This window comes from Clarias gariepinus, chromosome 5 (assembly GCF_024256425.1).
Source record: "Clarias gariepinus isolate MV-2021 ecotype Netherlands chromosome 5, CGAR_prim_01v2, whole genome shotgun sequence".
Classification (NCBI taxonomy): Eukaryota; Metazoa; Chordata; class Actinopteri; order Siluriformes; family Clariidae; genus Clarias; species Clarias gariepinus.
Window position 1 is genome coordinate 10749978 of NC_071104.1, and position 13759 is coordinate 10763736.

Sequence of the window (13759 nt, forward strand, 5' to 3'; positions counted from 1 at the left end):
AGTGATTTGATGACCCTGAAGTGTAGTTGTGCAGTGGCCACTAGTGTAAACAAATGAGAGGTCCTCTGTGGAGAGAGGACCTGTCCTCCAGAGGTCCTCTGTGGAGAGAGGACAGCCTTTCAGAAGGACAACCATCTTTGCAGCAATCCACCAATAAGGCCTATATGGCAGAGTGGTCAGAGAGTCTCGTCAGACCTGAGAATTTTGTTTCTCATGGCCTGAGAGTCCTTCAGGTGCCTTTTGGCAAACTCCAGGTGGGCTGCCATGTGCCTTTTACTAAGGAGTGGCTTCTGTCTGGCCACTCTACCAAATAGGCCTGATTGGTGGATTGCTGCAGAGATGGTTGTCCATTTGGAAGGCTCTCCTCTCTCCTGGAAGGTGCTTTCTCAATTTTTTGTTTATTTTTTAATAAATTTGCAAAAATCTCAAGTAAACTTTTTTATGTTGTCATTATGAGGTGTTGTGTGTAAAATTCTGAGGGAAAAATTAATTTAATCCATTTTAGAATAAGGCTGTGACATGACAAAATGTGGAAAAAGTGATGCGCAAGAAAAAGAGTATTTAATATAACTACCATTACATCTAGTATGTTACCGTTGAAATACAATAAGCACTAAATATCTGAAATATGTACTAATTAAAGCAGTGTATACAGGTCCTTCTCAAAAAATTAGCATATTCTGATAAAGTTAATTATTTTCTGAAATGTACTGATAAACATTAGACTTTCATATATTTTAGATTCATTACACACAACTGAAGTAGGTCAAGCCTTTTAATTGTTTTAATATTGATAATTTTGGCATACAGCTCATAAAAACCCAAAATTCCTATCTAAAAAAAATAGCATATTTCATCCGACCAATAAAAGAAAAGTGTTTTTAATACAAACAAAGTCAACCTTCAAATAAATATGTGACTGCAGAAGTGACTGCTTCAATGCGGTGTGGCATGGAGGCAATCAGCCTGTGGCACTGCTGAGGTGTTATGGAGGCCCAGGATGCTTCGATAGTAGCCTTAAGCTCATCCAGAGTGTTGGGTCTTACGTCTCTCAACTTTCTATTTACATTATCCCACAGATTCTTTATGGGGTTCAGGTCAGGAGAGTTGGCAGGCCAATTGAGCACAGTAATACCATGGTCAGTAAACCATTTACCAGTGGTTTTGGCACTATGAGCAGGTGCCAGGTCGTGCTGAAAAATGAAATCTTCATCTCCATAAAGCTTTTCAGCAGATGGAAGCATGAAGTGCTCCAAAATCTCCTGATAGCTAGCTGCATTGACCCTGCCCTTGATAAAACACAGTGGACCAACACCAGCAGCTGACATGGCACCCCAGACCATCACTGACTGTGGGTACTTGACACTGGACTTCAGGCATTTTGGCATTTCCCTCTCTCCAGTCTTCCTCCAGACTCTGGCACCTTGATTTCCAAATGACATGCAAAATTTACTTTCATCCAAAAAAAAGTACTTTGGACCACTGAGCAAAAGTCCAGTGCTGCTTCTCTGTAGCCCAGGTCAGGCGCTTCTGCCGCTGTTTCTGGTTCAAAAATGGCTTGACCTGGGGAATGCGGCACCTGTAGCCCATTTCCTGCACACGCCTGTACACGGTGGCTCTGGATGTTTCTACTCCAGACTCAGTCCACTGCTTCCGCAGGTCCCCCAAGGTCTGGAATCGGTCCTTCTCCACAATCTTCCTCAGGGTCAGGTCACCTCTTCTCGTTGTGCAGCGTTTTCTGCCGCACTTTTTCCTTCCCACAGACTTCCCACTGAGGTGCCTTGATACAGCACTCTGGGAACAGCCTATTCGTTCAGAAATTCCTTTCTGTGTCTTACCCTCTTGCTTGAGGGTGTTAATGATGGCCTTCTGGACAGCAGTCTGGTCGGCAGTCTTACCCATGATTGCGGTTTTGAGTAATGAACCAGGCTGGGAGTTTTTAAAAGCCTCAGGAATCTTTTGCAGGTGTTTAGAGTTAATTAGTTGATTCAGATGATTAGGTTAATAGCTCGTTTAGAGAACCTTTTTATGATATGCTAATTTTTTGAGATAGGAATTTTGGGTTTTCATGAGCTGTATGCCAAAATCATCAATATTAAAATAAATAAAAGGCTTGAACTACTTCAGTTGTGTGTAATGAATCTAAAATATATGAAAGTCTAATGTTTATCAGTACATTACAGAAAATAATGAACTTTATCACAATATGCAAATTTTTTGAGAAGGACCTGTACATTTTCTTGTATGTCCATGACAACATTACACTCCTTCACTAAGCACTACGCTATGTTGCCCTAAAAAGGCAGAATAGAATGTAACACAAAGTAACTTTGCATAGGTTAGGATTTTTAAGATATTAGCAAATGCATCTTATCTCTGGAATTTCTCACAGTCTACCTGAGCTTCCAGGAACAAACTGGACTTTAATCAAACACATCTCCTCTTATACTGAACTTTCAGTCTCGCATATTATTATGCACATCAATCCCTGCTATCTGTTATTACCTAGATGAGGACGGGTTCCCTGTTGAGTCTGGTTCCTCTCAAGGTTTCTTCCTATTACCATCTCAGGGAGTTTTTCCTTGCCACTGTCGCTGTCGTCCTAGGCTTGCTCATCAGGGACAATCATATAATTTTGATTCATACATATTCACATTTTATACAAACTTAATTCTTTTGATTGTGTAAAGCTGCTTTGTGATGATGTAAATCGTTAAAAGCGCTATACAAATAAATTTGAATTGAATTGAATCTCTGCATTTCTGTCATTAAAATTATTTTCCAAATCTGTATCATATCATGAGGATAACGTATGGTCATTATTTAAAATGTGTTGCATCTAGATTTGAATTATAGATTGGATAATTGTAAAGAACAATTCGAAATGCAGAACTACAGTAGTTGTCATTCTGCTTTTCAAATCTTATGTAAAATTTCTTATTCACAAATTTGTTGTTGATGTAAAATTTGACTGTTGGAATGTTTGACCACGTAGTCATTAGCAAAATGTATAATCTGTGTTAAAGCATCCAGCATTAGACAGTTTATATCCTCATTCACATGGGTTTCCTCGTGATAGTTCGAACCAGGGAAGATGCAGTTTACAGGTATGCCCAGGATATTACTGCATTTACGCATCTGGATAAAAACAGATATAAAAATTGTAGTTTTAAAATAGCAGTTGTGATTGTCTATATTAAGGCCCATGCAAAGTACTTACATTATCTCTGATCTTTTTACTTTTGTAGATTTTTTGCAAATTCCTCTTTGTCATTGAACATGCACGATCTACTCTTGTCATGAAAACCACTTGAGGGATTCCTGTGGCATGGGTAGGCAGCACACAGATGAAAAAGGGTTGTTTGTCATGAAGTAAAAAGGTAAAATATACATTTCATTCACATATAAATTTCACTCAGATTGGCCTGCAATTAAGTCACTTTTTCCAAATTAAGTGTACACATGATTTTTTTATGCAAGTAAAGATATTAGTTGGTTATGGAACAGATTGCTTTGTTATTAGCCAATGTTTAAACTGAGGTAAATAATGTTGAATTGTAGTATACATGTTTGTACAATTACAGTAGAAGTATAGAAAATAATCACCCTGCTATAAAATAATCGTATTTGTGTGATTATTTTCATAACACAACTGACAGACAGAGTTTGTTTGTTTTCTAGTTGTATTTACTTTTAACATCCAAGAAAATAATATATGAAAGTTATAAAAATAGAATTTAATTTGGGAAACCCCTTTCCCAAAAATGACTTGTAAACTCAATCAGGGGAAGTTAATCACCTTCTTAATGGCACACAAAGCTGTAGTAATTTTAATTATCTCACTATGAAATTAGCTCTCATGGGGCATTTCCTTCAGTGGTACTGCAATTAAAGCAAAGCACTGGCTTTGCTATGGGTGGCAAGGTACTGTGGAAGGTATTTGGTACAACACAGACCCTCCCTGGATCAGGATGATGTTGAAACTGGATGAAAAAAACAAGAAAAACAAAAAAATGGTCAGAGAAGCCACCAAGAGGTCTACAACAACTTTAAAGCAGTTGCAGGAATTTAGGACATGGTGTGGTAATTGTGTGCATGTGACAACAATATCACAACTCCTACACAAATGTAGCTTGTATGGGAGTGTTGCAGGTAAAAAGCCACTTCTCAAGAAAAGGTGCAAAAAAGTTTTCCATCCAACATGACAATGATCCAAAACACACAGCAAAGCTGACCACACAGTGATTGAAGGAAAAAAAGGGTGAATGAGCCCAGACTTAAACCTCATTGAAAATCTGTAGATTGATTTGAAGACTGCAGTCCACAAACAGTCTCCATCAACTTTAACTCAACTTTCTGCTCAACGTTCTTCAAAGAAGAGTGGGCAAATATTTCAAAGTCTAGATGTGCAATGTTAGTAAAGGCATATCCCAAAAGACTAAAGATTGTATTTAGAGCAGTAATTTTTTAACGTCGTTAAAAAAATAATGACAAAACTTTTCAATTACCCCTCCCCTCCTTTTCCTTTTTTTTGGACATGGTGTTATATCTTTTACTTGGATGGTAAAAGGTGCACTGAGTAAATACAGTTGAATAGAACAATTATTTTAGGCTGCAGATTAACAAAATGTGATTATTTATTTTTATACTTGTGTATACCCACTGTATATACAGTAATTGTGCTGTAGGAATATATCCTGACACCAGGCCACTGCAGTTTGGACTGGCATTCTCTCCATTGTGTATTTTTACCACACACACACACACATATACATGATAAGCTCATTCAAATTTACTGTGATGCAGAAGAAATTAAAACAGTTACTGAAAAGGAATTGCTATATGTTGTAATATGTACTGTAGCAATACAACCAATCTAATCATCTAAATAAAAAATAAATAATTAATTAAGTTTGCACAGTGCTATTTCCTTCTGAGAACTTTCACACGTACTCCTTTTCTCATGCATGCAAAAACCAACAGTCTGAAAAGTGATTCATAGTAAGTTGCTTTTTTTTCTGTCTTACAGATATTTTCCTGTAACGTTTTATTTATTGCTCAAATACTAAAGTTTCAAATCAGTTTATTTGTACCACCTTAATAATTAAGTCAATAAGGGGCAGTGGTAGCTGACTGATCGGAAGATTGGCGGTTCGATCCCCAGCTCCACCAGGTTGCCACTGTTGGGCCCTTGAGCAATGCCCTTAACCCTAAATGCTCCAGGGGTGCTGTATCATGGCTGACCCTGCACTCTGACCCCAGTTATGCTAGGATATGTGAAGAAGGAATATTACTGTGCACTGTATACATTATACGTGGCCAAAAGTTTTGCGAATAACACAAATATTAGTTTTCACAAAGTTTTCTGCTAAACAGCTTTTAGATCTTTTAGTTGTTTCTGTGATGTACTAAAACATAATTACAAGCACTTTATACGTTTCAAAGGCTTTTATCGACAATTACATGACATTTATGCAAAGAGTCAGTATTTGCAGTGTTGGCCCTTCTTTTTCAGGACCTCTGCAATTCGACTGGGCATGCTCTCAATCAACTTCTGGGCCAAATCCTGACTGATAGCAACCCATTCTTTCATAATCACTTCTTGGAGTTTGTCAGAATTAGTGGGTTTTTGTTTGTCCACCCGCCTCTTGAGGATTGACCACAAGTTCTCAATGGGATTAAGATCTGGGGAGTTTCCAGGCCATGGACCCAAAATTTCAACGTTTTGGTCCCCGAGCCACTTAGTTATCACTTTTGCCTTATGGCACGGTGCTCCATCGTGCTGGAAAATGCATTGTTCTTCACCAAACTGTTGTTGGATTGTTGGAAGAAGTTGCTGTTGAAGGGTGTTTTGGTACCAATCTTTATTCATGGCTGTGTTTTTGGGCAAAATTGTGAGTGAGCCCACTCCCTTGGATGAGAAGTAACCCCACACATGAATGGTCTCAGGATGTTTTACTGTTGCCATGACACAGGACTGATGGTAGCGCTCACCTTTTTTTCTCCAGGCAAGCCTTTTTCCAGACGCCCCAAACAATCGGAAAGAGGCTTCATCTGAGAATATGACTTTGCCCCAGTCCTCAGCAGTCCATTCATCATACTTTTTGCAGAAGATCAATCTGTCTCTGATGGGTTTTTTTTGGAGAGAAGTGGCTTCTTTGCTGCCCTTCTTGTCACCAGGCCATCTTCCAAAAGTCTTACCTTTACCGTGCGTGCGTGCGGGTGCGCTCACACCTGCCTGCTGCCATTCCTGAGCAAGCTCTGCACTGGTGGCACCCCGATCCCGCAGCTAAATCCTCTTTAGGAGACAATTCTGGCGCTTGCTGGACTTTCTTGGGCGCCCTGAAGCCTTCTTAACAAGAATTGAACCTCTTTCCCTGAAGTTCTTAATGATCCTATAAATTGTTGATTTAGGTGGAATCTTAGTAGCCACAATATCCTTGCCTTGGTTAACAATGGAAGAACAATGATTTTAAGCATCACCCTCCTTTTAACATGTCAAGTCTGCCATTCTAACCCAATCAGCCTGACATAATGATCTCCAGCCTTGTGCTCGTCAACATTCTCACCTGAGTTAACAAGAGGATTACTGAAATGATCTCAGCAGGTCCTTTAATGACAGCAATAAAATGCAGTGGAAAGGTTTTTTGGGATTAAGTTAATTTTCATGGCAAAGAAGGACTATGCAATTTATCCCTCACTCTTCATAACATTCTGAAGTAAAAACATAATAAAAACTTAAGCAGCAACTTTTCCAATTTCCAATATTTATGTAATTCTCAAAACTTTTGGCCACAACTGTATATGTGACAAATAAGACAAAAAACATGTGTCCTAATTTTTAACTTAATTTGGAATGAAAAAATGTCATTTATACACACACAGTATACAGTATACATAGTATATATATAAACATTTTTTGTATTTCTCCAGAAAGGACCATTCAGTTGATAAGCTTACTCACCCATTATGCTTGCTGGTTCTCTGACACTCTTAAATTTTTAAATCCAATCATTCCTCGTCATAAAAATCATTTTCCAAAAAAATGATCCCATCAGTGAAATCTTGTCAGCTGGTACAACATACACCAGGCAGTGCATCTTATCATTCAGACTGGGGTTTTGATTGTAATACCGGTTGCTTTCAGACAATGGAAATTCAGAGTTGAACTGTAGAAAACAAAAAAATGTTTCAAACAATTTACACACAACTAGCTTCGATCAGAGTCTAGATACACATGTTAGGTTTTTATAATGAAATTTGTTTAGTACTAATTAACACATGTGGTGATTAGGATCACCAACCAAAGAAATGGGCACTGAATTTACGTGTTACCTTACTATGTAACCCTCTTTTATATGACCTTTTAAATCACTGATGACATCATGAGTGTGCACCCCTTGCTCATCTGCTTCTGCACCCATTATATCGTAGAAGGTGAATGGAAATGATTCTTCTTCATTTGCAAATCTAAAACTTTCATACTTTAAAAAAAGATTTTTTAGGGTTTTATTTTTATTTACCTAGTTTTTTATGCAATGCATACAAAGTATATCGCAGTCATATGCTGAGGAATACATAATATAGACTCACACATAGAGTGTGACTCTCAGTAGAGTCTGCAGCAGCCAGACAGTTTACAAACTGACGTCCTTCAAAAAGGGTTCTGATGGTGTTTATGGTGCTGGACTTTCCTGCTCCAACAGGTCCATATAGAAGGAAGCAGAGTTCTTGGACTTTATTACATATTTTAAATGCCTTAAGAGAACTTAACATTCTGTCTTGTCTAAAGAAAGAAATTGTACAAGTCCATTAGATTAAACAGTGTTTCATTATTATGAATTATCATCTACTATCATCTATTATAAAGTATCAATATAATTCTTTTAGTAAAAACTAACTACTCTGTGCCATCTCATAACCCATAAATACATTTTGAAAGATATTGATACTTTAAATAATATATGACAATTATTGTGAACTTACGTCCATTGAACTTTTCTCCATTCCTTAATTTCTGAAAAGAATAAATGACATGCTATGAATACAACACATGTACAATATTTTAGCCAATTTTTTCCTGAGAGTGCACATTATCAGTGTTAAGTATTCTAATATAAATAGAATTTATAAAAAAGTTTACTTTTTTGTGCATGATTAGTGCAACTTTGCTAATTTGTATGATACGATATTGTTAATTGATATTATTTTAAGTAATAATTTATTGTTACTTGCCGACTCTGACAAGGGCAGAGCATGAAGCTGAACCTGAGCTGTTGCTCAGGGTTAGAGTGTAATTCCCTTCATCACTTTCCTGAGCGTTCGAAATTTCCAAGACACATGTTGTACCGGTTTTCCTCACAGTGTGCTTGCCCTCTACACAAGATAGTGTATGGCTGTCCTTCTCCCATGATAGGGTTGCATCTTCTGTGTTTGCCTGACATTGAAGAACAATACGATCTCCAATTCTGACATGTATTTCAGCCAGAACTGTAACAAATTCTGTTAAAGAGACAGGAATAAAAAATTATTAATTTTTATACTGTGTGTGTATATATACAGTAGCAGCGGTAGCCCAGTAGTTAAGGCCTTGGACTAATGATTGGAAGGTCCCGGGTTCAACAGGGTCCCACAGTTGAACCCAAAGTTTTTTACATTTTTTTATTGTCACATGTTAATTGTGTTTAAATGTTACATACATTAATTTTAATATAACACAAAGATAACCTAAGTCTTTACATTATTTCATTTATTTGAGGAAAAAGCTGCCCATACCTACCTGGCCCTATGTGTAAAAAGTAATTCCCTCTTGCCATCATGAATAAAATGGGGTAGTATTGGCTCAGTGTGTTAAGGCTCTGAGAGCACTTGGGTTATGCAGCAGTGACCCAAAAACATACCAGCAAGTCCAGGTTCAAATAGCTCAAAAAAAAAAAAAAAAAATTTGCCTTTGGAGTGGCCTAGTCAAAGTCTGGACTTAAATGCAACTGAGATCCTTAAACAGGGGGTTCCTGCTTAAAAAACCCTCCAATGTGGCTGAATTAAAACAATTACCACAAAAACCTACACAGTGATATATAAATGACTTATTGCTAGTTATTGCAAATGCTTGATGGCAGTTGTTGGTGGCAAGTGTGGCACAACCAGTTATTAGATTTATACAGTAATTAATTTTTCTAATTGACCCAGGTAGGTTTGCATAGTATTTTTTCCCTAATAAATAAAAAAATCATTTAAAACTAATTTTGTAATGACTAAATAAAGTTTGTATTTACTAGAATTATCTTTGCTTAGTTTTAAAATTTGTTTGAGAATCTATATATATATATATTTTTTTTTTTTAAGTCATTGAAATTGCAGCAAAATATGAAGGTATGTACAGTATATATTTTTTTTCTTTTAACCAGCCAAAATCAAAGTTTTGAAGTTGTACTATATAAATAAATAGAATAACATATGCAATATTAAGGGAATATGCTATTTGCAGAGTGCAAAATCCAAATATATGAGTTTAAAGAGACTTTATATACATTGTTCTTTGAATAAGTGTGCATTTTGTTTCACATTCAGACCTATACACTTGGAGCAATATTGCAAGAGAACACCAGGGTGTGCATAGATCACTCATAGATGTGCATAGATGTGCGTTTTTTTTTATTTTACCAAAAGAATGTGTGCATTTTGAAATAGCTTCCCCGTGTTTTCCTAAATTTCCACTTCCTGTCACTTTCAAAATCTAACTTCCTGTCAGAAGAACATGAAGTGCATTGTAGCATATCCCATAAAAATATTATTTTCTTATTTGTTTTTATATATATATAAAATATATATATATATATATATATATATATATATATATATATATATATATATAAAACATTTGTTATACAAAATGTTATATATAATATATATATATATATATATATATATATATATATATATATAACATTTTAGGAGCATTTTTCAATTTATTTAGAATAGTAAAGGAAATGCATTTAATAAGGAAAACAAGGAAAATATACAATAATAAAAAATAGCATATTACAATTGTATAATAAAATAGCTGAAATGTGTATTGATTATAGCAGTGTGTACAGTGCAACTCAATGTCAACATTACACTGTTAACCAGAATTTTTAATTGTTAAATCTTTACTGCAAGCCCAGTGGAAGAGACAAATCGCTGGATAGTGTCTATAGAGGGCCATGTAGTAACTGAAGGAGAGTAATTTCTATTGGGTCTTGCCACACTGTTCGCCAGATTTTATAACTTCAACCTACAGTATCAGAACGAGGCATGCTGCACAAAAAAAAAAAAAAGCTTTGACACCTCTTTGATACTGAAGAGGAATAAAAACCTGTGGTAACAAACATTCAGTGACTGACATGATGGTTCCTCACCTACAATACAATACAATGCATTAAGCAACATGGGAAGTGATATTAACATACCTCTGAATAAACTCCAGTGTGCAGCATGCCTCGTTCTGATACTGTAGGTATCTGTATAGGGAGCTGTAACACATGTTTTGCTTCTTATCAGAATTGAAATAAACAAGTAAGGCCAATGAGACTTTAAATGCTCAAGGGAGTGTGCTGGCATTCTATTTATCATCTTGCGTTGTAGGTAGTATGTTTCTGCCATGAGATGTTGTACTTCTGTTTTATCAATTCCAGACAAGCTTTCACGTGAGTAGAACTCCATGACTCTCTGCTTTTTCATCTCCAACGTAGTTTCTGTCTCTTCAGGTGGGATGTCTGGCTGCCACCGTGTACAGCCATAGCTGTCTTCAGGACCTGTCTTTTGCTTTGCCCCAGTACTACATTTATTAGATCGCAGTCGTGCTAGTGTGTTGTTTCTGTTAAGATGTTTTACCCGAACTTTGATTTGAGTCAGAAGTGAGGAATATCCTCCCCGATTATTCGATCTTCTATCATATCAGCAAAGGATTATGGAAATTGCCTGACTACCCTTTCAGCAATTATAAGACACTGTGACTTCATTGGGTTGGCTTCAAACTTCCTCATCTCATCAACAAGGACACGAACCATTTGCCTTCTATCTGCTGGTGAAGGCCTCTTCCCACTGACTGTAGCAGCAGTAATTCCAGGAGGCATTTTGTCCCATGGGATCACAAAGGTTGCAGGCCAGTTCTTCTTTACTGTTGGACTTGATGAACATAAGGGAGAAGACGAGGAGCTACTGGAATTTGAACTTGGGAGAGGTAAACTGCATACTGAGGACTGAGGTGCAGAGCAAATTTCTGTCCCTGGCAAAACAAAAAAATATAGTCAATTACAACTTTTGCATACATTTACAAGCACTTGGTAATAAAATTCAGACTAATACCATGCGCACTCCATGCTTTTAGAAGTTTTCTACACTGTATCGGCCGAATTAATTCCGCAACGTCCTCTTCTTTCACATACTGCAAGTCTTCTTTGGTTTCCACTCCCTGATTTAACACCTTTTCTACAAGCAAATTAAGTGTATCCTCTGGTAAACTTGGCAGGACAGAAGTTATCTCCTCCTTGATGCATCTGGTTATATCAGACATCATTCTAGGGAAGAAAATGAGTGGTAAAGGGCAATTATCAGCTTTCCCTAAAACAACACACATCTCTTTCTTGTAGCTCATACCTTTAACTGTGACTTCATGTACAGCAATAGTCTTGTGTGTGTGGAAGCCCAGGTGAGCAACAGCATGTTTAATGCTTTCGCTATAGTCATCTGAATAGAAATCTGTACCGTTTTCAACAACAATATTTGGTGGAAAGATATCACCAGCAATAAAATTTATTTTCATCAGCTTTTACAAGCATAGAGGTATGCTTGTAAAAGCTGATGTCTCTCTGCTAGTGTGACAGTTATGTTCACACTGCATAAGTGTGCTTGCTTTCAAACCTAAGTGTCCATAAGCGAATAAGAGGACCAAAGCAGAGAATTAGTTTTGGATAATGACACAAGTAATGATGTTTAGGCTTTAGTTGATTAAAAGCTGGAAAAGCTTCATGTCGACCTTGTATGTACTCCTCAATAAGGACATTCAAGTAGGTTGGCTAGATGCAATGACAGAAGCACAGATTAATTCAACAATTTGCCTCAGCTGCAGCACAAGTTGCCAAATCTTGTTCTGCACTGAATTTTTTATTTTGTCTCCAATTAAAATAGGAAGGAGCCTAAAGAAACACCAGTTCTGGACAGAATGCCCACTTAGCTTTTCACTGACAGGATTAACAGTTTTCGGTTTGTGACAAAATCTTCAATGGACAAAGCTAGGTCACATGCAACGACACCCTCAAAAAGGTCATGGCCCAAACAGGGAGGCAGACCTGGTTTGCACACATGAAAGTGGGAGAGCTCATTAAACTTTAAGTTGTATTTAATTCCCACTGATAAATCAGAACCACTTACAGCAATGTGTTCTACATATTTGCTATGAGATTCTACAGTTCTCTTTTCACCTCTTGTAAAGAGAGAGGACAGAAATGTTGCACGACCTATAGTACAAAATCGGCAAAAGTACTTGCACTTACCGAAGTTTTTATTAAAGCCCCCTATATTGTGTGAGCCAAGATTATCCCCGGCAATAGCACACAATGTGGCTCGGGGTATGTGTCCATCTGGTAAAGGTATGCCAGCTACTTCTAGGTCCTTCAAGTCAGTGATAAGTGACCCAAAGACTGTCTCTGATCCAAAATATTTATAATCTTGTTCTCGATAAAGCATTACCAGCTGCATTTGATCCAGACTTGATCTGTTATGAGGTGGTATGTCTGCTAGAGTTAAGTAAACAGCCAGCACTTTATGTTTTTTCCTTCCAGATCCCAGTGGATTTACCACTTCAAATGCATCCTGATACAAAACAAGAGCCAATGTGTCATCTGACTGAAAAATTGCATTTGATGCAATGTTGCTCCCATCCCATATGTCTTCCAAAATGTCTTTTGGCCTAGATGAGGAGTTCATTAGTTGTTTATAGCAACATGACTGTTGCATGACCAACTGACTTTGAAAGAGTGACTTAAGTGTCTCTTTCACTAGAATACTGAAGAAAACATGCTTTTCCTGATTCATTCTGTCCAAGAAAAATAGGAACTGGCTCAACATATCTAAACTGACTTTTAAAGACAGTTTTTCGTCTCTGGTCGGTTTTTAAAGTGCCAGTGTTGCAAGCATGAAACAAGTCATTTGATTTTAGAACATCCTAAACATTCTTTCTCTCATCATCCGAGACACCCAACAGCTTTTCAGCTTTTCAGCTTTTCGTCCAGTCTATGAAGTAAAGGAGACTGAGGGCTAAATGTTTTAAGAAAAGTGACTCATCAACTCTCTCTGGTAAAACTTCTGCCAGATCTTCCTCCTGCATGGGCACATTCTTAGCTATTTTATTTAATTCTGTCCCTGCCACTGCCATCACATGTATTTTAAGCGAAGACACTGCACATCCTTTGTGTCTTCTTGACAAATGAGAAGTAAATGAGGATATAACTGTAAAACTTTTACAACACTGCTGAAAAGGACAAGAAACCACCTTACCCTCTCTGATATGTAATTTCAAATGAGCTACTTAGTAAGATAAATCATTGCATCTAACACTGCAGAGCTCTACATTACATGGCACAGACTCAGAAGAAAATCCCTGCTTCCTACGTCTGTCTCGAGGGTGATCCCTGTACATGTGCCATTTTAAGGCCGTTATTTTTCTGAAAGAACGACTGCAGTCAGAAAAAGCACATCTAAACAAAACATTTGGGAG

General features: G+C 37.1%; 1 protein-coding gene and 1 long non-coding RNA gene across 2 annotated transcripts; both read right to left on the reverse strand.

Moving 5' to 3' along the window:
• Positions 1–2437: 2437 nt before the first annotated feature.
• LOC128524254 (uncharacterized) lies at positions 2438–5980 on the reverse strand. Its single transcript, XR_008360503.1, has 3 exons — positions 4664–5980; positions 3221–3321; positions 2438–3138 (listed from the first exon to the last, which is right to left on the reverse strand). It is a non-coding gene; the product is annotated as an uncharacterized LOC128524254 (long non-coding RNA).
• Positions 5981–7358: 1378 nt separating this feature from the next.
• On the reverse strand, positions 7359–8912 carry LOC128524253 (triple functional domain protein-like). The gene is made up of 5 exons (XM_053496737.1): positions 8780–8912; positions 8236–8502; positions 7987–8017; positions 7594–7786; positions 7359–7414 (listed from the first exon to the last, which is right to left on the reverse strand). Exons 1-5 carry the CDS (start codon positions 8817–8819, stop codon positions 7367–7369), a joined length of 579 nt encoding a protein of 192 aa, XP_053352712.1. The 5' UTR covers positions 8820–8912; the 3' UTR covers positions 7359–7366.
• Positions 8913–13759: the final 4847 nt, after the last annotated feature.

Bases quoted from the DNA above. Each gene is read 5' to 3' on its own strand.
- LOC128524253 (XM_053496737.1), bottom strand. From the start codon at position 8,819: ATGATGGCAAGAGGGAATTACTTTTTACACATAGGGCCAG. The intron at 8,018-8,235 runs GCAAGTAACAAT...TATTCTTTTCAG, and splicing joins CTCTGCCCTTGTCAGAGTCG to AAATTAAGGAATGGAGAAAA. The intron at 7,415-7,593 runs GTGAGTCTATAT...TAATGGGTGCAG, and splicing joins CTGAGAGTCACACTCTATGT to AAGCAGATGAGCAAGGGGTG.